The sequence below is a fragment of the Xiphophorus couchianus genome, chromosome 8, assembly GCF_001444195.1.
Source record: "Xiphophorus couchianus chromosome 8, X_couchianus-1.0, whole genome shotgun sequence".
NCBI lineage: Eukaryota > Metazoa > Chordata > Actinopteri > Cyprinodontiformes > Poeciliidae > Xiphophorus > Xiphophorus couchianus.
The window spans coordinates 25,805,477-25,827,369 of NC_040235.1; the positions used below are offsets into that span (position 1 = coordinate 25,805,477).

Here is a 21,893-nt window from a genome sequence, read left to right on the forward strand (position 1 = left end):
TTTTTTTTTTAAACGTCCACTCGATACTCCACCACAGTCAGACGGTGAGGATGAACAGAAAGCATATTTTACAAATATGTCAGGGAGGGTTTTGTATGGAGCTAAATTGGTGCCATAAAATTTATTGAAAAGAAAAACGACTTGGAACTGGAAAAATTGAAATAGAAAAAAAATTATATTGAAAAAAAAATTGGAAACTGGAAAAAGTTTTGAAACTGAAAAAAAAACTGAAAATGGGAAATAAATATTTGAAAATAAAATAAAAAAACTGTGAAACTGGAAAAAATCCAACTACTCTTTATATTCACTTTTTTTCAACTTCAAACATTTTTCAAAATAATTTTTCAGTTTTTTTTTCTTTTAAAAAAAAAAACGTTATGGCCCCAATTTAACTCCATACTTACCACTCTGTAAAGGTGGTTGCAGTCTGAAATTATACCACCAGATGTCACCACAGCTCCTGTAAAAAGTTAACATTTTCACCTGTAGTTTCAACAGCACTGGGTCAGCAGTCCATCCCAGTAACAGACAACCATACACGCATGAGAACACGTTTCTCCTTGTAAAAAGGAACCTGACCAGGATTTGAATAAAGCTGGGATTGAAATAACTTTTTCTCTAAGTTATGACTCTTGTATTTAAACATAATGGTTGCTATGCTAGGGCTGCACAGTGGCGCAGTTGGTAGCACTGTTGCCTTGCAGCAAGAAGGTCCTGGGTTCGATTCCCGGCCGGGGTCTTTCTGCATGGAGTTTGCATGTTCTCCCTGTGCATGCGTGGGTTCTCTCCGGGTACTCCGGCTTCCTCCCACAGTCCAAAAACATGACTGTCAGGTCAATTGGTTTCTCTAAATTCTCCCTAGGTGTGAGTGTGTGTGTGCATGGTTGTTTGTCCTGTATGTCTCTGTGTTGCCCTGCGACAGACTGGCGACCTGTCCTGGGTGTACCCCGCCTCTCGCCCGGAACGTAGCTGGAGATGGGCACCAGCAATCCTCCCGACCCCATTAGGGACAAGGGTGAACAGGAAATGGATGGATGGATGGATGGATGCTTGCTATGCTAAACATCTTCAATTAAAATCCAGTGAACATGCTTTTGCAAAAAAAAAAAGAAAAAAGAGAGAGAGAAATTGTGTGACCTTTCAGGTTCTTGGTAGGAAAATAAAGCCTAGCTAATCTTTTCGGAGGATTGGTGTGTGTGGGGGTGGGGGCGTGTGTGTGTGTGTGTGTGTATGTCGCGCACGCACGCGCGTGTGGGCGTGTGTGTGTGTGTGTGTGTATATCGACATGTTAACCATCAAATCTTCATCTTTTTTTCTGATGTCACGCAGATTAAAGTAAACAGTCGGCTTCTGGTTCCCTCACACAGGTGCTTACACACTCCCACACACACACACACAAAAAGAGAGAGAGAGAAAAAGACAGAGAGAGACAGAGAGAGAGAGAGAACAGTTCCTCCAGCACAATTACAACGTGTGCCGTCATTCAGCCTCCTTGATGGTTGTCATGGAGATGTCATTGATAAGCTGGATGAAATTATTTTTCCTTTCTGAGCGGAACTATTGAAAGTCCTGCGCGTCTACTTGTACCATTAGCGAGCCTTTGCTGAATTAGAGCCCCTTTAATGAAAAGACAAACCGGCCAGGCAGCAGAGCCGGGTTGCTATAGCGCTTCACCTTGTGCGTTCATCTCTGTGAACCTTTCCTGTTCTGCCTCTCTGCAACTCTCCTGAGCTGCTGCTGCTGCTGCTGATGGTGCTGATACTGTGGTGGATTAACTGTCTCTTAGACCTGCCTGACAACAAGCCTTCTCTCTCTCTCTCTCTCTCTCTCTCTCTCTCTTTCATCACTTTCTTTGTCCAAGAAGAGAAGTCAGCCTGCAGAGCCTTGACTGCTGTTGCTAGTGTCTCCTTTCTCTTAGAGTGACACACACATAAATCATCGCTTCAGTTTGCTGCTCTGCACCAGAAGAGTGAATGTCTGCAGGAGGATACTGATCCTGACTGACTGAAAGCTGGTGAGTGGGGACACACACACACGCACACACACGCCCACACCCCAACACACACACACACACACCCCAACACACACACACACACACCCCCACACGCACACACACACACCCACACATGCGCACACATGCGCTCTGGCAGGCAGCTTTACTTTACAACTTAAACTTTACAACTTAACATAGCTTAACATAGAGAAAATATCTCTTACTGGGAATATGGTTGAAAATTTAGCATATTTTGGAATAATGTCCAATTCTTGCAGAGAGTATATGATAGATAACAATGTAGGTTTTTGATTTCTGACTAAACCATTGCAGAGTGGATATCACACGCTGCTCTGCTCGTTGGTTTTCCTGCAGAACGAACATTAAGCTAACGATGATCAGGTGAAGTCTTCTGTTCTTTGATCAGGTGGTTTGATAAGTTTGATAATTATTATATAAGCTTTGTGAGATCAAAGCAGGATATAGGCACTCAGTATGTGGTGTATTAGCAGGGAATGAGAGTTACAATGTTCGATTTGTGTCCTGCAACCTTAATGTCTTGAGCTGTATTTTTTGTCTACTTTCTCTGATCCTAAAACAACTTGCACAGATTTACTTCATATTAATTTGCAGTTCATATTGTTTTTCTAAAGGTTTTCAGACTTTAAACAGTTATGGAGAGGCTTTGGGATTGTTTGGCTTGTGTGGATTGTGGGGCATTGTGAAAAATGGCAAAGACAAAATAAGGAATGGAATAATAATAATAATAATAATAATAATAATAATAACCTGTGTTGTCTGTAGTGTAGGAAGACGCTCACCTTTGCACAAGCAACGTTTGAGCTCTGCTTATCTCTGCTTTGGTTCTTAACAAACCTAAATGTTTCAAATCATAGACATTTTTTTTTATATTAGAATAGCAAAATGTTCCTTTCAAGCGTTGTTTTTCACTTCCGTTTTCTGGTTCAGCATCGTTAGCCCCACCCAGGCCTCGTTACTGCCAGACCTTTGGAATCAGGAAATTGCTAGAAGAGCGTTCCGTCTGTTGTCAGACCGGGAAATTTGGCCCACGGCTTTTGTAAATGGCACTTGATTTGCAGCAGATCAGCACCGGGTCAGAGCCGATGTCTGAGCTGGTCCCTAACATGCTCTATTGGGGAACAATTGAGTCAATTATTTCTTAACATTGATGAAAACGTACTAGTTTCATTGGCAAATAATTTCACTTATAACAAGACATTTTTCCCATGTTGTAAGTAAAATAATCTGCCAATGGAACTGGTACTTTTTCATCAATATTAAGGAATTATTTACTTAAAACAAGCTCCTATTTCTTGCTGAAAAGTTACTTATGAGTTAGTTTTGTCTTATTTCAAGTGCACTAAGACATTTGCACTAGAAACTAGACCAAAACTACTTGGTGAGATTCTGTGTTTTTACAGTGAACAGTCACAGATGGTCAGCCAGCTGTTTTTAATCTCGCCGCAGTGTTAGCCCATGTTAACAGTCGGGAGGAACTCAAAACTAAACAGCTAGTGTTTACAAGGCAAAGCTCTGTCAAAATGCTGAGCGATGTTTATTGTTTATTTATGTTATTTGAACATTTCTGTATTATTAGAATTTGTGCTCAATACTAATAATATAGAATAGTTTAAAAATGTTAAAAAAAAAAAAAACAACTAAAAACTCTGTGTCCATTTTTTACATGACAATAGAAGCTACATTCAGCCGGTCGGAAGATACTTGTAATTGGTTTTTACAACAATAGCTGTGAGCATAACTTATTTACTCGCTCTAGCTGCTTAACTACATCGCGGATCGGAACATTTGCTAGGAAAGCTCACGTTAAGAATCAGGTTTTGTGTTCTTGTGTCCTATCCAGAAAGTCTCTCTTTCAAAATACATCTTCTGGAGAATTGCCTTTCCATGACTTTAAAGTCTTTACAACACTTCAAAAATGCAAAATGTCTGCTTGTTCTGCATATTTTTCACAAACTTCTCTGACGTTGAGAGCCAAAACAGCTGACCGGATACGTAGTGAAAAAAGAAAAGTGGTTTCAAAGTCAGATTGTTTCCAGCTACAGTTCCAGAACTCACCCCATTTCAAGACTTTACCTGGTTCCCTTTGCCACCAATAGATATCTGAAAGCATATTTGGCATACTTTATTGTTGCAGGAATAATTGACAACACTGCCGTCCAATTGCAGACAAGAAGCGCGGCTATATACGTGGTTGTGGTAGGCGACTCTAACCAAGACTCTAAACCTCAGTGTGCAGAAAACAGGAGCAACAATTAAAGTACGGCACTAGTGCTTTAATTAATGACTGACTTGTGCAACCAAGCAACAGCAAAGGAAAGACTGGAGTGATGACCAAAATAGGGAACCCGATTAAAGGCACACCACCTCCACCCTTTCTGTCGGAGGTGGTGTTTTGTCTGTAGCCATCAACAAAAAGGTTCAGCATCTCAGAGGGATGAAAGCTTGACCTCTGCTAATTTCCAAGTCAATGAACTCAACTTGATGCTACCAGCTGCAGCTTAGGCAGACGAACTGCTGGAAAGTCTGACCTCAAGTCCAACTCCAGATCTTATCAAAACATATACACCAAAAAATGACATTTTGTATTGAGAGGAATAATAAAAGGTGTTAAAAGGCTGTTTAATGCTGGTCATTGAGTGAAAAGGTCAGGGTTTTTTTTTTGTTTTGTTATATTACTAAGTTTGCTAATTATAAATCACTTCAAAACCTTTTCCTCGTGTAATCTATCCTACAAAGATCAGCTGAAAAACAAATCTCTCCTTTAAAGATACAGTGTGTCAGTAAAAACAAAAGTTCTTGACATATTTGGTCAAAGTGTCACGGTAGAGTTTAAGACAAATAATCTGTGGGGGGAAAAAGGAGCTCCTCTGCCTTCTCCCTCTGCCATCTACAGAAATACGCCGTTCCCAGATAGAATCAACCAATCAGAGCCAGGGGGAGGGCTCTGGGCGCTGTCAATCATGCTCCAGTATGTGAAAACAGGGGAGAAAGTAGAGGAGCTTGATTGTCTTACAGATTGTGCCATAATATACTGTTATGACATAATGACAGTTTTAACAAATTGGTGCAAAACACTTTTTTTTTGTAAAAGTTGCGTACTGCAGATTTAAACATGTTTTGTTCAAATATCTTTTGAATTATAATAATTTCAGTAGTCAGATTCCTTCAGTCAAAGTCTATCAGCATATTTGCTCTGTGTGCCGTACAAAAGTTCTTCACATCTCTCAGACTTTGAGAATCTCTCTTCCTCTTTAGGTGACCATAACAAATGTTCTGTCAGATTTGACTGGGCTTTGACTAGGCCATTTCAAAACCTTGCTTTTTTTTTCCTGGAGAGATTCTTTTGTTGATTTGCACGTGTGCACGGATCCACTGTGAAGAGGATACAGCTCCTCTTCAGTCCGAGCCCTCTAGAAGACACTGGGAGGTTTGAGAGCCAAACTGAGCTGATCATGACTTCGTCCACTTTAACAAAAACCTCTGTTCCATCTGAAGATAAGAACCCAGAGTCTGATGCTATCACCATGTTTCACTGTAGGCATGCTGAACATTGGTAAAGTTCGAAAGCTGAAGTTTAACTCCTTCAGATCAGAACATGCTCTCCCACAAGCTCCTGGAAGATTTTAGCCTAGCCTGCATGTGATTTAGTCTGGCGACTTTTCTTCTTAGCCCAGACAAAACGGAGAACGCAGCAGGTTGTTGTCGCATCATGAACACAAGTGTAAACTGGAAGTTTCTTTACAGACCGCTGGCCTCTTGCTATGGAATGTTCTTTTGTAACCTGCTGCCTGTTGGTCTGTTTATGCAACCATATCTTTTGGAGTTGTTCTAATTATTTAGGCAAACAAATGAACAAAAGGTTAGAGAAACCCTACTGGTGTAGCCCAGATTCATTTCTGTTTAATCCGATTCAGTGTATTTGAAGGCAGGCGCGGATCACATACATGTTGTGGGTTTGTTTCAGTGCCTGTGACTCATGTAGGAAAGTGTTTTGTTACCGTCTCAGACATTGGTACCTGGCATCTTACGCAGTCTAACTGAGAGAACCAAGAACTGACAGAATGCGGCTGCCACTGCAGAAGAAGAAGTGATAAACTGATTGTCTGCAGAAATAAGGACAAGCTGTTCACATGTTTGCCTGTTCTGTTCTCTCTCACCAGCCAGAACCCTTTATTTATTCATTTATTTGGCCAGGTAAGCTGATTGAGAACAAACTCTCATTTTCAACAACAGAAATATGTCTACTTGTTTTTGGGCGCCTTGTTGTTTGAAGGGTAACATACAGTGGGGGGTTTGGCTTTTTGGGTTCGTGTTTTCTTTAACGTTTTTGTGTTTTCTTTTTCGTGTTCTGAGGTTTTTCACTTGTTTTGTTTTGGCCCTGACAACTTTCAAAATAAAACAGCAAGAGAAAGAATCAATCCCTGGTCATTGAGTGAAGTCCAGTTCAAACTCTTCTAACTCAAGCTGCCTTCTCAAGTGGAAGAAACTGCAGATTAAACCCAGAGAGTGGGAAACACTTGACAGTATGGGTAAAAAACAACATCAGGTCCAACCGTGTAAAGAATGTTTTATATACCATAATGACGGTCGTTGTTCTACATCTGATTTCTATGTTAGATTAAAGTAGTTACCTTATTTCCTAAAACTGTTTTGTAATTATCCACAGACATCGGTCCCACAACATCTTGAGAATCTTAATCTGGGGCCAAGAGGGATGGCGGCAGAAGTCTGCAATCCGGGCGTAGCAATGGATTCAGGTAACCCATTGCTAAAAGCAGTTTTCCTCAGACGACTCAGGCTCACAAGGCTGCTTTTAGAGGGCGGGGCATACATCAATGAGAGTGACAGCCAAGGCCAGACACCCTTAATGGTGGCTTGTCGGACCAAGCATACCGACTCCCAGAGTGCCAGTCGGGTTAAGCTGATCCAATTTCTCTTGGAGAGAGGAGCAGATCCAAACATTCAGGATAAGGAAGGACGCTCTGCGTTGATGCACGCCTGCCGGGATCAGACCGGTCCCGAGGTGGTGTCTTTGCTCCTGGCCAGCGGAGCCGACATCAGCTTAGAGGACCAGTCCGGAACATCAGCGTTGGTCTACGCTGTCGTGGCCGGAGACTGGAAGGTACTGAAGCTTTTGCTCGACACATGCAAGGCAAAAGGGAAGGAGGTGATCATCATAACCACTGACAAGTTTCCAAATGGAAACCTGTCAGCCAAGCAGTACCTCAGCATGCCTGTAGCCGATCCCGTCAATGAGACCGATCCGATTACAGCAGCGGCTCCTGCGTCTCCCTCTGAAATACAGCTGATCACCTCCCCGCAGTGCACGTCCTCCTCTCTATGTCCCCCCAAGCAAGTGTTTTCTTTTAAAGAAGGACAGATCTGCGGTGCCAGCTCCCATCCGTGTTCGCCGTCTCGGTTTCGAGGACTCGGACAAGCAACGCCCGGCGGACTACAGCAACCTCTACAGAGACTGAACTCTGAGCCTTGGTTAAAGATTCCAGCATCTCTGCTTACTGAACCACGCCAGGCAACTTTTAACCTGACTGAAGATATTTCCTTTATCGTTCCCAACCTGGAGAGGGACAGCAGCAATAGCCCCAAAGGCTTCAGACATTATGGAAGAAGATTAGCAAAGGATAGAAGCATAGAAGATGGCAAGAATGACTGTAGTGAATGTGAAGGAGACATGATTTCTTTATCAGGTCTGCTTTCGTCCCACTCTGCCTCTCACCCCAACCTGCACTCTGAAACTCATGGCACAGACCCAGCCGCCGGCTCTTCAACTCTTTGTAGTGGCAGCAACCTTGGTGCGACCTTTCACAGCATGGCCTCATCGAGCCTCAATCATGTCATACAGACACACAAGTTGGGCGCAGATATCTACGGCTCCGACCCACAGCTAGCTGTGGATCTTCAAAGTCTCTCTGAAGAACAGAGAGACAAAGCAGACGGCAAGAAACTGGCGCCGCTGCGTTGCTCGACCACGATGGGCTCCAGGGACTCCCTGAAAGGCCACAGCAAGAGAGTGTTCTCTTTGTATGAGCGCAGGGGTTCCGGGACGTTCCTGCTGGACCACAACCATCAGGCCAGGCCTAGATCTCTGCCACCGTTGACCAAAAACCCCAACATCAATGTTGCTAGTAATGGTTTGGGCAACGGAAGCGTTTTCTCCGAAAAAGAGCTCGGTCAGAAGGGTTTCCTGCCCTGCGCCCCGCCCGGACAACCAAAGGAACTGACCCGGAGGATGCTGCTGAGGAGACACTCGATGCAGACCGAACAGTTCAAAAGCTCCGTCTGAAAACGAGCTACAGGGAAAGAGAGTGTTCACTGTGTTCAAGGCGGCTGCTGCTGTGAAATCATTGTGAAATTTGTTACGATAAAAATAAATAAAAAAAACAAAGTATACTCAAACACACCCTGGGCTTGAGATAGAAAACAGGCAACACAGTACAGTGCTGTGAAAAAGTATTTATCCCCCTCAAAATTTCTTCTTTTTTTTTTGCATTTCTGGTAAACTTAAATGTTGCAGATTGCAAGACAAACATATCTAGAGTAAATATTGATGAGCAATTTCCAATGATTGTCTGTTTTATTAATGGAAATGTGACAGCCAAACCAACCCACTAATCCAAACCTGGTTGTCCCGCCCTAATGAGCAACAACTGATAAGGGCGAGACAAGAGATTAAATGTTTGCACTGAGTCAATGAGAAAATCCTGAAGAAGATCATTGATTCTGGAACTTAAGCTCAAGCATTTTGTTGTTATGCACCGTTACTTGTCAATAAAGAAGGCTTGTACATTGGCCAGCTTTGTAAACCACTGAAAACACATCTTTACTCTTTGGCTTTAAGTTTTAGTGATGCTTTTAAGTTCTGATATAGTCTTCATGTGCTTGTTTTCGTAAATGTTAGTTATCTTAACCCCATTTTTAAAAAAATCCTATCTTAATTTACCTCCATTTTATCTCATCCCTCTTTGTTTTCTTATTTGATATTCATTCTTATTTCTTACTTTGATTCTTTGCTTATTTCAACTTGTACAACCGTTTGACAAGAAAAGGAAGCAAAACACAGCACCAAGTCTTCGTTTGTATAGGAAGTGTTGCTGGTCAAAATATCCTCTGATAATTGTTGCTAATAAGGTGCAGATCTATGTAAGACCAAGCTGGTTTGAGCAACTTTTTCACACTTGGAAACTCGTTTTTGAATCCAGTTCTTCTTCACAGCACTGTACCTCAGTGACATTCCAGCACCAGGATGCATTATGTTGTTTGTTGCTTCAGGTTCTGTCCACACTATCCCAGGTATGTTGTAAAAATGACACTTTGTGCTCTCTGTGTAAATCTCCTCCACATCTAGATAGATTCTGGGGAATAACTTAAAAAAAAACAAACAAAAAAAACAGTCTACCAATGTAGACATGTAGAGATTTTGGAAATGCTAAAATATCAGCCTAATTCATTCTCTCTCACCATCTGTGCTAAAGATTAAAAATAAATAAATAAGTGGAGCCTTTTGTAAAGACTTTCCCAATGTTTCTCACTTCTGTATTGTTTCCATGAAACTTTCAAGCATGAACTGAAAGGCTTAAACGTCATGTTGTCTGTAATAACTAATGTATCACTGTGAGCTTGATGGAAAGTTAATAAATCCTCAGAGTGGAGGAAGGTTCCAGTTAGGCAGTTTTAGCAGATTTTACTATTTAAAACTCAGCTTTTTTTTTTTTCTTTTAACCAAACAACTTGAACATACAGTTTGCTCTTGTTTTGATGTCCAGCATTAAGTGGAGGAATAATGTTGTTTTCTGCCCTGCTCTTGTATAAAAGGCTTTATCACAACTTTGCAATGAAGAGACAATGCAGGATCAAAGCCCGAATTCAAGCCTGGATTTAAAGTTTTACCTTCAAAAGTTACAAACACTTACAGAAACATTGATGACGATGTGTGCAGGATTAGAAAATGAATAGCAGTTATGCCCCCTTGTGGTAATAATGACCGATGAATTACAAGGCACCAATTTACAATGGATATTAAAACAAATGCTATAAAATGTCTGAATGATGCTGCTGTAAAAAAATTAAAAAAAATCATATCAATGTTTAAAAATGTTTGTGAAATTCTGTTGCTGACTGCAATTGTTTAAAATGTTTGTTGCTCAGTTGAACAAAAACAAAAAAAAAGCAAAAACGTGTTCAATAAAAGATTTTATTCAAATAAAAATGCATCACAGATCATTGCAAAACGTATCGCAGGGAAGGAGATTTGATAATATTCCAAACTGTGTACAAGAAACAACCTTTACAAAACCACAACCCGCATATTTACAGTCAGTAAAATAGTAATAAAAAAATTAATCAGCTGACATCAATTTGGTGCAGGGGAGCCTAATAAAACTAAGCATTATTTTTAATTTTCTCTTCACTTCAAAGACAAGTCGCATAACTCTTCCGCTAGACAATAAATATGTGTAGTGATAATCACTCAAAATACAAACAACGGCGTAATATAAGGAAAAAAAAAAGAATCCTGTTTCTGCGGTGCTAAAAGCAAAACAAAAAAAAAACCGAGCTGTCACAACTTTCATGTGCTCAATGCAAATCATCCCAGCTTTGTCCTTTGGAGAAAAACTTACTGCTAAAAAGGGCCAACCCAGATTTACAGCAGTCCTCCCTGCGCCGGACAGGAGTTACTAATCCAGACTTTATTCAGGTCCTGCGGTCATAATCACTGACCATCTTCTTGATGTGGTTCAGTTTGTGCTTCAGATATTTGCACCTGCGCTTCTTCACCTGGTAATCTGCAGACTGAAGAGACAAAATAAAGTTTAGATGAGCAAGAAGGTAAGAAAGGAGGAGTACACTAAAAAAAACAGAGTCTCACCAAGTAGTTTTGGTCCAGTTTCCAGTAAAAAATATCTCCGTACACTTGAATCAAAACTAAACTAACTTTATATAGGTGCTTGTTTTAAGTCAATCATTCCTTAATATTGATGGTAGAGTACCTACAGTAGTTCCACTGGTGAATTATTTCACTAGTAGGAAAAAAATGTCTTGTTATAAGAAAAATTATTACTGCTAATAGAAAAATTATTTACTTCATTATTTCTCCTCAGAATTTTGACTTTGATCTGAGATCAAAAAGTCAAAATTCTGAGAAAAAATTATAAATCGAGAAAAAAAAAATTGACAAAAATTATTAATTTTGAGGGGAAAAAAAGTCACAATTCTGATTTTCTTTTTTGAAAAGTACTGAATGCTACAGTCATCATGTTTTTATTACAAAACACAGCCTGCAGTTTTCAGAATCCATCCATGTGTTCGGAAAGAAAAGCTCTCAAAGCTCACTTGTAATTATCTGAACACAACTAAACCTTTTTAAAAGCAATTTCCTCTAGGATGTTAGTCTGTACGCATGAGCCTCCTGACTGAGCTGGTGGCAATTTGTGAATGGAAACCAGGAGCAGAAGCTGAAACAACAAGACAATGTCCTGCAGAGGGACAGTCTCGTCTCAAAGCTCTCCTGAAGATAAAACTGTTTACTAATCCTTAACTTACCTTCTTGATTCTCTTCAGCTTGTTGTACTCATCCAGAGTGTCCTGTTAACAAGCAAACACATTTCAACATGCAGCTTTGTCTAACATGTAGCTTTTCTGCTTGTTGTTGCCTTTAAAATGAGGCTAAAAACCTTTTTATTTGCTTTTGCCTACTCTGCATGTCGTTTTTAACTTCTGACTAGAAACACTTTGAGTTGCCTTTGGCTGGAAGATAAATACAAGTTGCCTGTCTCAAGAAAGGCCAGCAGGTGAAACGCTGCTGTGTTTTGGGAATTCTCACCAGGAACTGTGGGCTTCCCTCCTCCAGCTCGTCCAGCTCTTTGTCCAGATTGGACAGGTCCTTGTTGAGGACGTCCAGCTCCGCCTGCAGGTCTTTGTACTCCAGGTGGTCGCGGTCAAACTCCTGCTTGTAGCGGTTGCGCTCCTGCTCGTTTGCTATGGGCGGGAACTCGCTGCAGGAGGGGAGGACGATTCGATCAACTTTAATCTTTCACAGAATTTATACACAAGGGTCTCAGCTTTGCTTGGCGCGTCCCGGTTGCCTGGCTACCTGTCGAAGTCGTTGTCGTCCAGCTCGTCCCCAGACGAGTTATAGTCCGTGTCGTAGTCCTGCCCGTCGACGCGGCGCGGCCGTCCTGCGCGCCTCTTCTTGGGCCGCCCCGTTGAGCTCGCGACCTCCGAGCTGCTGCTGCTGTAAGGGGCCCCGTTCTGCAAGGGCCTGTCAACCACAGGTCTGTGAAGCAAAGAATTTAAAACCATTAGTATATTAATATTAGATGCAGGGTCCAGTTTTACTAAAATCAAACTTCCTGTGACAAGAGGAAGCAAAACTTCCTAAACAAAAGCAGAATTACAGATGGAGGCAGGGCCGGTCCAAGCCTTTTTGGGGCCCTAAGCAGATTTTGATTTGGGGGACTCCCATATTGACATGTCAACACTTAATATGTTGATTGTTTATCATGGCTTTTAATTTTAATCTTACAAAAGTAGCAAACAAATAGAAAATATTTTGAATTTTGAGATGCAGAATGGCATTTGAGTGTAAGCCTGTCGCAATAAGCAATTAAAATGAGCTTAATTATTTCCATTCTTATGACTTCTTGAATGGCAATTTTGTTCACAGAGACGTCACAATCCATTTTAGTTGTGGTTCCGGTTGTGTGTGGTTTTTGTTTATTGTTATTGGTTGTTGTGATTTATTTTCGAATATTTAAAATACCTTCCAGCTCCAGTGTGAAGAGTTCTTCACAGAAATAAACTTTATTGGGAAACTTGCATTATTGGGCCGTTATCAACATACCACTAGAAAAACGGTCTCAAAATATTATCGCAATCATTTTCGGGACAATTCATCATCCTGTCAGCATGACAGGCCTGTTTCAGTGTGGCGTTTTATTGTAATTATTTAAAAGGAACATCAGCTGATAAACTCTACATTTACAGTAAGCAAATTTGATATCTTGTTTCCTCAACAGCGGAAGAGACTCCCTGTAATTTGTATACAAACTATAAAACAATATAGAAATTGGGTTTTTTTCATGTGTAAAAGGATTTACTTTGTATTATTCAATGTTATTTACTTCATAAATATGTATATGTAAATACTCTGTATATAATTCTAGCTTGGTGCTCTTGCCGGCCCCCTGGTGGTGTGGGGGCCCTAAATAGTTGCATAACTCAACTCTCACTAGTTACCATCATCTTCCCTCATCAGCACAGAAATACTTCACATAGTTTCACAGTGAAAGTAAATCAGGACTCGTGTCTCAGTTGGTTTTGGTCTCGTCAACTTCACGTCTTTTGTTGCGGCGTCACTTCCACAAACGCTTGCGCTGATTTTCCACTAGCTAGCAAGAATCCTTTCAAACACAATGTTTTAGCAGCACAAAGTGTGACTCCTCACTGCGGGGTGTAGCTGATGGGGGGTTTGTCGTAGTTGCTCTCATCATCATCCAGGTGACTCCTGGAGCCTCTCCGCTTCTCGGAGTAGTCGGAGTACTCTGGGTAGTCTGCAGCTGGGACGTCTTCAGGAGCAGCAGACACGTTGTTCACCTTCAAGAGAGATTCAAACAAATTATTATTTTTTTAAGTTTTAATTTGCTTTTGTAAAGGGGACCATGGATATCAATCAACAGGAAGCTAATTTTTTATCTGTAGTCTCCCAGCAGGTTGATAGAAGGGATTCAAAAATAAATTACTATTAAAATGCATTACAACATACATGACCTATGATTTATGACAGAAATCAATATGAAGCCAGAAATTGTGTAATTTACAGTAAATATTGATGATTTTTTTTTTTTTTTAAAGTTACACATGTAAGAAAAAAAAACCCTGATGATTGAAAAATTATTCAAAACATGAGTCCAAGTGTGAATTTGGAAGTTTATATCCCAAGTTGCATCTTTTTCGTACCCAAATAAGTGCCATTCTTTTAGATAAGACAAAACTATCTACAAATATCTATTGTAAAAGTTTCTGTGATTATCTACATGTATATTTCATAAGTGAATAATAGTTTGGAGGAAGGTCTTGGTTTTGACATTTTTAAACGACTGGTATCGAGTTCCCTGACAAAGCGAAACTTCAGGTCTATTGTCTGGAGTTCCTGCAAGTCATGTTGCCAACAATCAGATCCTGTTTTGTGCACAGCTGAAAACTATTTTAGCCTGTGAGCTAACAATCAGAGACCTACTCTCGACCCCTTTTTTTAATTCTAGTTTGTTTTTTTTTTCCCCAAACTTCACAATGATGCTCACAGTAACTGAGTCTATTGGTCGTTTTACTTCCCCGTCTGTCTGTGTCCCAGAGAGCAAAGCACAGATGTCTACAGATGTCTCCTACGAAGTGTTCAGAAAGCAGCTGAAACATTTTTATGATGTTAAAAGCAAAGTTTGGAAAGCAAGAAAACATTTTCTGTAAGCTTTGTCCACACGTCATGTCTTCCTGCGTCAATCGCATTTGATTTTCATTTTGATCATTTTTAGGTTCATTTGAACTGCAATAGAAATTAGCTTGTTTTAGCTAACTTGAACATATTTACATTATGTGATGTGGATTAATGTGTACCGTCCCTTGACAAATGAGTAAATAAACAAAAATAAGCTGTAACAGTAATTACATTTTTCACAAAGTGAAACAAGTCACATCGAAACTGACATGTTATTTTTAGCCTAGCACTTCAGCAAGCTGCTTTGTAAATAAAATAAAATAAAATAAACATTATCCAAATCAAGACTGATGTTTATTGAAGACGATGGCCGTATGAGTCAAGGCAAATACATATTTAGAAGAATATAAATTAAAACTGTTCCAGGAGATCCGTGTCTCAAATACCACGGTATATTTCTTAAATCTCTTGTGGACAAAATATCTGTGCAGTCAAAAAATATATATATATATCAATGCCGTTGTGTATGCTGCAGTTAGGGAAATGTGATATTTTACTGCACTTTTTAAGGATTTACGTGGCATAAATTTGACTTTAGTATCAGGACTCCGCCTGTGCTAGTGCATTATCTTGATTGACTCAATAAAAGGAGATAGAAAGTTTGTGATCTGGACTTCCCCAGTATCCGTTCCTAACAAAACTGCTTTGTAACAAATCTCTAATTGATTATATAAAATTGGATACATTTTAATTTATTGAATGAACTGCCTAAATAACTAATTTTGAAAACCTATGAAGCATTCCAAATATGACGTTGTCTAAGTTGTCTTACAAAACTTAAAGTGAAACTTTTAAACGCTTTAATGCTCAATAAATTCTATTCTGTATATACAGATGCTTTGGATCCGACTTTTCCCCTTATTCCACTTCAGCTACATTACTTTGCACAGCATCAAAGCCCTGATTGAATAAGAAAACTGACCATTTAAAGCTGGTGTTGTATCTCAATATTAGCTTCTGGAATGGCCACTTTGACAGACACTTGCTTGAGTAAATACACTGAATTCCTGACATTTCTGGTGTGGTACACCTGTATGAACTTGCCCTCTGTTTCATGACAAGGCTACACCCAGACAAACAGGAAGCTCTCTGCAGTCGCACTTTCAAACAGGTTCTCACAAACACCAGTAGGGAAAATGTCTCTGGTTCTTAGTATCCTGCTGCTGTTGTTGGTCCGACTGCTGAGCGGTGTACACCAGAGCAGCAGTCTGACCCGTTTTTCCTGTTTGCTGCTCTGAAGTGAGCTGGAATACTCGGGACTTGGCAGAACTGAATGTCATCACGACTCCCATCAAAAATGACTCACACACTCATGGTTGCTTGTTCCATAATGTTACGAAACACATTTCAAAAGTACCATCGAAAAGCATGACTCATTGCTAAATGTAAACACTGATAATTCAAACGGCGGAAACGTTCGCGGTCGTACGTTCAGACTGTCGATTCCACTGACTGAAACTGTTATCAGTCTGCATGCCACGCCTTGAAACTGCAGATGGAAGGACTTTAAACTCTGCCTTCTTCACTGTTCATAAAAACAACGCCATAACCGAACCGGTTTTTCCACCTCCTCACCTTCACTTCCTTCACTGCTGAACACCTGAGAGCACATGAGCAGGTTAGAAAGAGATTCTTTCTAGAAAGAAGGAATCCAGGAATCTAAGCTAACACTTTGTTTTTTAAAGGGTTAGCTTAGAGGTTCTGCTAAGACTTAGGCGTGTAAAAGTCCAATGTTTTTAGTTGACTGGACATCTTCCAGCCAACTAAATGAGCCGATCAACGTGCCCAAGTTAAATCAAGCCAATTGAACCTGGAGATGTATCAGACTATAACCTAACCATCAAACTCCTGTAGCCGTCGGTCAAAGAATACCTAAAATTTAGATCAGCTGCAGCTAAAACCATTTATGTATCTGCCTGTTTGGCTACTTAAACTACAAAAATATAACATTTTACCAAGTACTTTTGATCTATATTTAATATATTTAAATATTTAAGTACACTCTAAATAAGACGTAACTAACTATCAAGTAACTTTTCAGCAAGATGTATGAGCTTATTTAAAGTCAGTATTGATTTAAAAAGTACTGGCAGATTATTTCACTTGTAACATTTTCACCATAATCTGAGTTAAATAATCTGTCAATGAAACTAGTACTTTAAAAAAAAAGTCAATATTAAGGAATTATTGAGTTTAAACAAGGTTTAAACAATTTATTTATTTATTTTATATTTAACATGTCTTCCAGTTCCAGTGCTAAATGTTCATCAGAATTTAACGTTTATGAATCTCTGAGAATGTGTTCTTGCATTATTTTGCCATTACCATTATATTAATTGGAAAACGGTCTCAAAAAAAAAAAAAAAACACAATAAGAATATTATCATTTATAGCAATAAAATCTGGGGCAATTTATCGTTCAGCAAAATTAGTTACCGTGACAGATGGTCTTACAAGTTAGTTTTGTCTTCAAATGAACTAATTTGCATTAGAAACTAGACCAAAACTCCTTGTTACGATTTTGTGTTTTTGCAGTGTTAGTGAAATGGTTTGTGCCTGGTAAGCAGAAAAAAACACACTGTTTGCACCCGCATCAACCGTCCATCACCACATCTCCATGATGACTCAGCACAAGAAACAAACTGAGAGGATCTTAGTTTTGTGCCATTGCAGGGGGGCGCAGGAAACAATATGGATGAAAACAAAAAAAGTTACACAACAGTGTCTCACTGGAAAGATGGTTTACAGTTTGTTTTGTTGCAACCCGAAGCGTGAAATTAAACATTAGTGGAGTTTGAAAACAAAATATGTGTTTAGGTTTATGTCTGGTTGAATGATGTGTGTGCCCAGTTGATTTTTTTATTTTATTTTTTGGGGGGATTTTATTGTAATCGATAGGGGGGCCCAGAAAATCTTTGGGAACCACTGAGATAGGCTAAAGGATTTAAACACATCTTACCCTCATCTAAAGAAATTCAAGAAGAAACAAAATCATTGACAGTCAAAATCTCAAAAGTGTTTTAAAGCAAATCCCAAGGCTTTCAATTCTCAGTCAATCACAGTGTGAGCCAGTCTCCATGGCGATGAATCTGATCACCAAACCACTCCGAGAGTACATCGACGACTCATCAAGTCACAAAACAACCAAGAACAATGTCTCAAGCTCCCCATAGGTCATTGTTATGGTGTTAGTTTCAAAGCCCTACAAAAAGAGCCTAAAGGTCCAGCTGACATTTAGCTAAAACATATTGTCAATCCAAGATTTTTGGAAAAAATGTTCTGCGGACTAACAAGACTAAAGTCTTGTGATTGTCTGGGTTTGGAGGATTTCCTATAATTGATGGAACCAAGGACCCATGAACCATAATATCACTGTCTCACAAAACAACAACACTCATTGTCTAATGGACGTTCTAATGGGTGGCATAAGCAGCTTTTAGGTTAAAGGGATAAATACTTTTTCCACATTGGGCACAGTTGGTTGGGTCAGCTTTTTCCACCTAATCAATGAGATAATAATTTAAAAAGTAAAAGAAAAAAACAAGCTGTGCTTTATTTGTACTAACTTTGACTCCAATTTAAAACAATGGGTTTTATTACCCGAAGCATGAAATGGAACAGGAAGAGCACTGATTCTTACAATCACATGCCAACAGAATCTATGTCTCCATCTATGTCTTGTTGTGAGTCATAATGGAGCTGATGTGATGGAAGCTAAACCAAATGTTCTCTGCATTCCAAGCAAAAACTAAATACACTTCCCCTTTTCAGAAATTAGCAGAAGTTGATTGGACAGAGAAATGGCAAAGGTGTTTTCAGAACCTTGTAGGCCGATCTGCTCTCAACTCGCCCATACGGAAGATTTCAAAAAGTAAAATATGAAGGCTACACTCCATCACTCACCCACGCCTCGATGTCCTCAGGAGGTGCAAGATCATCCACAACTTTGACTTTCTTCCACAAGATGTTCTGTTTTCCATAGTTGTTGATCTTCTGCCGCGTCTTGAGGGCGAAGACGAGCATGATGATCAAAGCTGCGGTCACCATGAAGCCGAACACAACGGCGATGGCCTGAAGTGGAACATAAACCACAGAGTGTGAGTTTATTGGACGCGTGTTACAGGATGGCACCAATGTCGCAAGGGTTTACCTCTTGTGGTTCCACCACGCAGTAGTGGTAAAGGTACTGGTTCTGAAGCACTCCTGACATCTGTTGCTGTTGATATGGAGCACACAGAGCTGCAATCTGGCTGCCGTAAGCTGTCGAGGCCTGGGATGCGGGGTTTACTGCCACCAAGTACACTACAGTGGCAATGAGCATCAACAGTGCCAGGATGGCGCTGACGATCAACACGGCCAGGTAGAACTTCCTGCTCTGACACAGGCTCTGATGAGACACGATGACGATAAAGACGACCAGGGAGAAGATGAAGGCAAAGGCGGCCATTACGATCATAAACCCTTTCCCGGACCGCGGGTCATTGTAGTTTCCCGCAATTGAACCGTAGCCATAACCGTTCCCAGCTCCATAGTAGCTCGATCCTCCATAACCTCCTCCATAAGTTCCTCCATAACCTCCTCCATAACTTCCTCCGTACATTCCCCCAAAGCCGGACATGGCTCCCTGACTGTCATACGCCAGCGTTGAGGCAACGCAGGCAAAGATGGCCACACACAGCACAAGGACAATGATGGCCATGATTTTGAGGATTCCTGGAGGCGAGGACCAGCGGTAGAAGTGCTGGAACTCATCGTCAGGGAAGTAAGAGTAGGCTGGCTGAACAGGTCCATTACTGGAAGAGGAATAAACAAACCGCTGTTACAACCCAAACTACAATATTTAGATTTTATTGATAAATGGACAGTGCAGAAAACAAATCTCAGAGATTTTGGACCAGATTTCTTATTTGTTTTGTTGCTGTTGTTGCAAGGTTCTGGTTCTGATCTCGGTCTTGTAAATAAGTTAATACAGTCATAACCATGAGATGAATTTAAAAAGCAGTGATACTTCTTCCTGTTTCTACCTGTTACAGTTCAAACAACAACAACAACAAAAAATGCTTATGGAGTAATGGTGAGCAAAGAAACAAAAAATGCATTTGATCCAATATATTGAAAGAAGACACATCTATACACATATGGAAGAAGATTATGACCACTGGGGAAAAATACTTCTATAATCTCTCATTTTGACTTTTTTTCTCAAAGTTCTGACCTGCGGAAGCAAAAACCTTCAATGACAGAGATGGGAGTTGTGCTGGAGGAGAACTACAACTTTCTGGAGACAAATGTCTTAAATGAATTGTTTTATAATTATTTGCGATAGTTTAGAGTAGAAACAGCCTTTACAGCAGCAGCAGGTATAAAGATTCACACAAAAAGTTCTTTAAAAGTGTTAAAAGCAATAAAAGATTAGCAATAATAACAATAACAGTAAAAATGAAAACTGACAGCTAAATTGTGCTTCTTTTACTGCTATGACGTCAACAGTTTCATAAGGGTTTGATGAATATCGACAGAAAAAAACAAAATAAACAACAACAACAAAAACAAACAAAGAAATATACAAAAAACAACAACTTACTATCTATGATCCTCTTCATAGGGAGGGGGGCTCCCATTGGGTTTGGAGGACATCGCTGTTTGATCCACTCAACAGTGGCAATCAAAACAACCTGCAAGAAGGCTTCCTGTTAGACTGGACATGCCAAACCCATGTTATCAAACTCTATTAAAGGTAAAAAATAAAAAAAATATGCTAATATGTAAAAAAAAAACATGTCACTTTTAATACTCGTCTTAAAGTGAATCTGCGCCCGTTCACGCAACAGACAAATTGTTTGCAGCGCTTGTTTCTTGACATGTAGCGCTCTCTTTTAAAGATTGGCTTTGCGCCTACATGGCGCATTACGGTAACAGAACAGGGGCGCAAAGAAAATGAAATAAAGAGCAAATGAGACGCATGACCATCAAAAGCGCATATTTATGACATACCAATTACTTTTACGTACATGTACTATAGCCAGACTAAATATTTCATGTCTAAATCTTTATTACAGTTATTGAGAAAAACTGTTTTTGTCTCCCATTAAAGGTTGTTTACAGTACCTTAATTTAATTGAAGCTGAATCTACCAATGCGCCGCTGGGCTCCGCTTGGCTTTTTCCTTTTTCTTTTTCTTTTTCTTTTTTTTTTACCACTAAATCCAAAGAGGTTTGAAGAACTGAGGTCTTCTCTTCCACGGTTGCTGTCAGGCTCCTGTCCTCTGAAATGTCTCAAGTGAAACTGCAGCTGCTGCTGTAAACAGCCTGGACCACACCTAGAGAGCTCCGCTCTCGGTTAGCTTAGCTCCGCCCCTCACGACAGGTGTCACTGCGCTGAACCAGACCGGATGTTCATATTTGGAAATGCAAGGTGAGCGTATAGACAGAACGGAATGTTTACCTGGTGTAGAGGCACCAGAACCTAGTTCAGCAGACAGGGCCGGCCAAAGCCTCCATGGGGCCCTAAGCGAAATGTGTTTTTGGGGCCCCATAGTTCTGCTAACAATGTAGACTGGCTGCAATCAGCAACCAGATCATTAGCTCATTCACACACCATATATAAACTTATTGCATCTCTGGCAGTGCTGTTTACATTTTATTCATGTATAATAAGATACATTTATTGGCCAACTGATTTATTGACCAGTTGATTTCTGGGCGCCGATTTCCTTAATTTTGGGGGATCGGTAATCAGCTGATACTTACATGTGAAGTCCATCTTATCTTCTAATCTGATCTTCATTAACAAAGGTTTATAAATCAGCTTCTGTCCTCTTCTGCTCTGCAGTGAGAGGTTTGACTGACAGACCGACCCACCAGGTCAAGTCTGAACGTTTACAGTTAACAATATTCACCCCACTGTTGCCAACGCAGCGACTTTCTTGCTATATTTAGCGACATTTCAGACAAAACAATAATAATTCATATCAACCAAAATCAAAATCGGCAGGTCAGGCGTTTTAAAGGGATCGGCCAGAAAACTGCAATCGGTGCAGCCCAACTTAAGATGGAATACATACACACATATTCATGACATTCTGTGATTAAATTAATTTCTCTTAAGCGTTACTCCGATAGCTAAAAATGTAATTTATACCAGGTGAGTCTTTCTCCCTGAGAATGTGGACCGGTACCGGTACTGGACTGATTCTGAGCTTTCAAATGATTTTCACAGAAGTTTCACATAATTTAGAAGTTGATATAAAAATAATGTTTGTTTTAGCCACAAAATGATTATAATCAGCAGCAAACAGCAAATCCTCAACTACAGCATAGAGCAGCTCAGTGAAGCTTACCCGAAGTAAGT

General features: G+C 40.1%; 2 protein-coding genes across 2 annotated transcripts; one reads left to right on the forward strand and one right to left on the reverse strand.

Moving 5' to 3' along the window:
- The first annotated feature begins 1,516 nt into the window (after nucleotides 1–1,516).
- On the forward strand, nucleotides 1,517–9,472 carry ankrd34ba (ankyrin repeat domain 34Ba). The gene is made up of 2 exons (XM_028026041.1): nucleotides 1,517–2,014; nucleotides 6,702–9,472. Exon 2 carries the CDS (start codon nucleotides 6,750–6,752, stop codon nucleotides 8,334–8,336), a length of 1,587 nt encoding a protein of 528 aa, XP_027881842.1. The 5' UTR covers nucleotides 1,517–2,014; nucleotides 6,702–6,749; the 3' UTR covers nucleotides 8,337–9,472.
- Nucleotides 9,473–10,230: 758 nt separating this feature from the next.
- On the reverse strand, nucleotides 10,231–20,835 carry oclna (occludin a). Its single transcript, XM_028026042.1, has 9 exons — nucleotides 20,652–20,835; nucleotides 20,128–20,218; nucleotides 18,694–19,336; nucleotides 18,447–18,614; nucleotides 13,497–13,645; nucleotides 12,144–12,326; nucleotides 11,874–12,045; nucleotides 11,594–11,635; nucleotides 10,231–10,843 (listed from the first exon to the last, which is right to left on the reverse strand). The coding sequence occupies exons 2-9, from the start codon at nucleotides 20,178–20,180 to the stop codon at nucleotides 10,745–10,747; spliced, it is 1,509 nt and encodes a 502-aa protein (XP_027881843.1). The 5' UTR covers nucleotides 20,181–20,218; nucleotides 20,652–20,835; the 3' UTR covers nucleotides 10,231–10,744.
- Between the last annotated feature and the right edge of the window lie 1,058 nt (nucleotides 20,836–21,893).

Excerpts from the sequence above, each read along its gene's own strand:
- ankrd34ba (XM_028026041.1), top strand. The coding sequence starts at position 6,750 with ATGGCGGCAGAAGTCTGCAATCCGGGCGTAGCAATGGATTCAGGTAAC.
- oclna (XM_028026042.1), bottom strand. The coding sequence starts at position 20,180 with ATGTCCTCCAAACCCAATGGGAGCCCCCCTCCCTATGAAGAGGATCAT. Across the intron at positions 12,327-13,496 it reads CCCATCAGCTACACCCCGCA|ACCTGTGGTTGACAGGCCCT; the intron begins GTGAGGAGTCAC and ends TTTGCTTCACAG. Across the intron at positions 10,844-11,593 it reads AGCTGAAGAGAATCAAGAAG|TCTGCAGATTACCAGGTGAA; the intron begins GTAAGTTAAGGA and ends TTGTCTCTTCAG.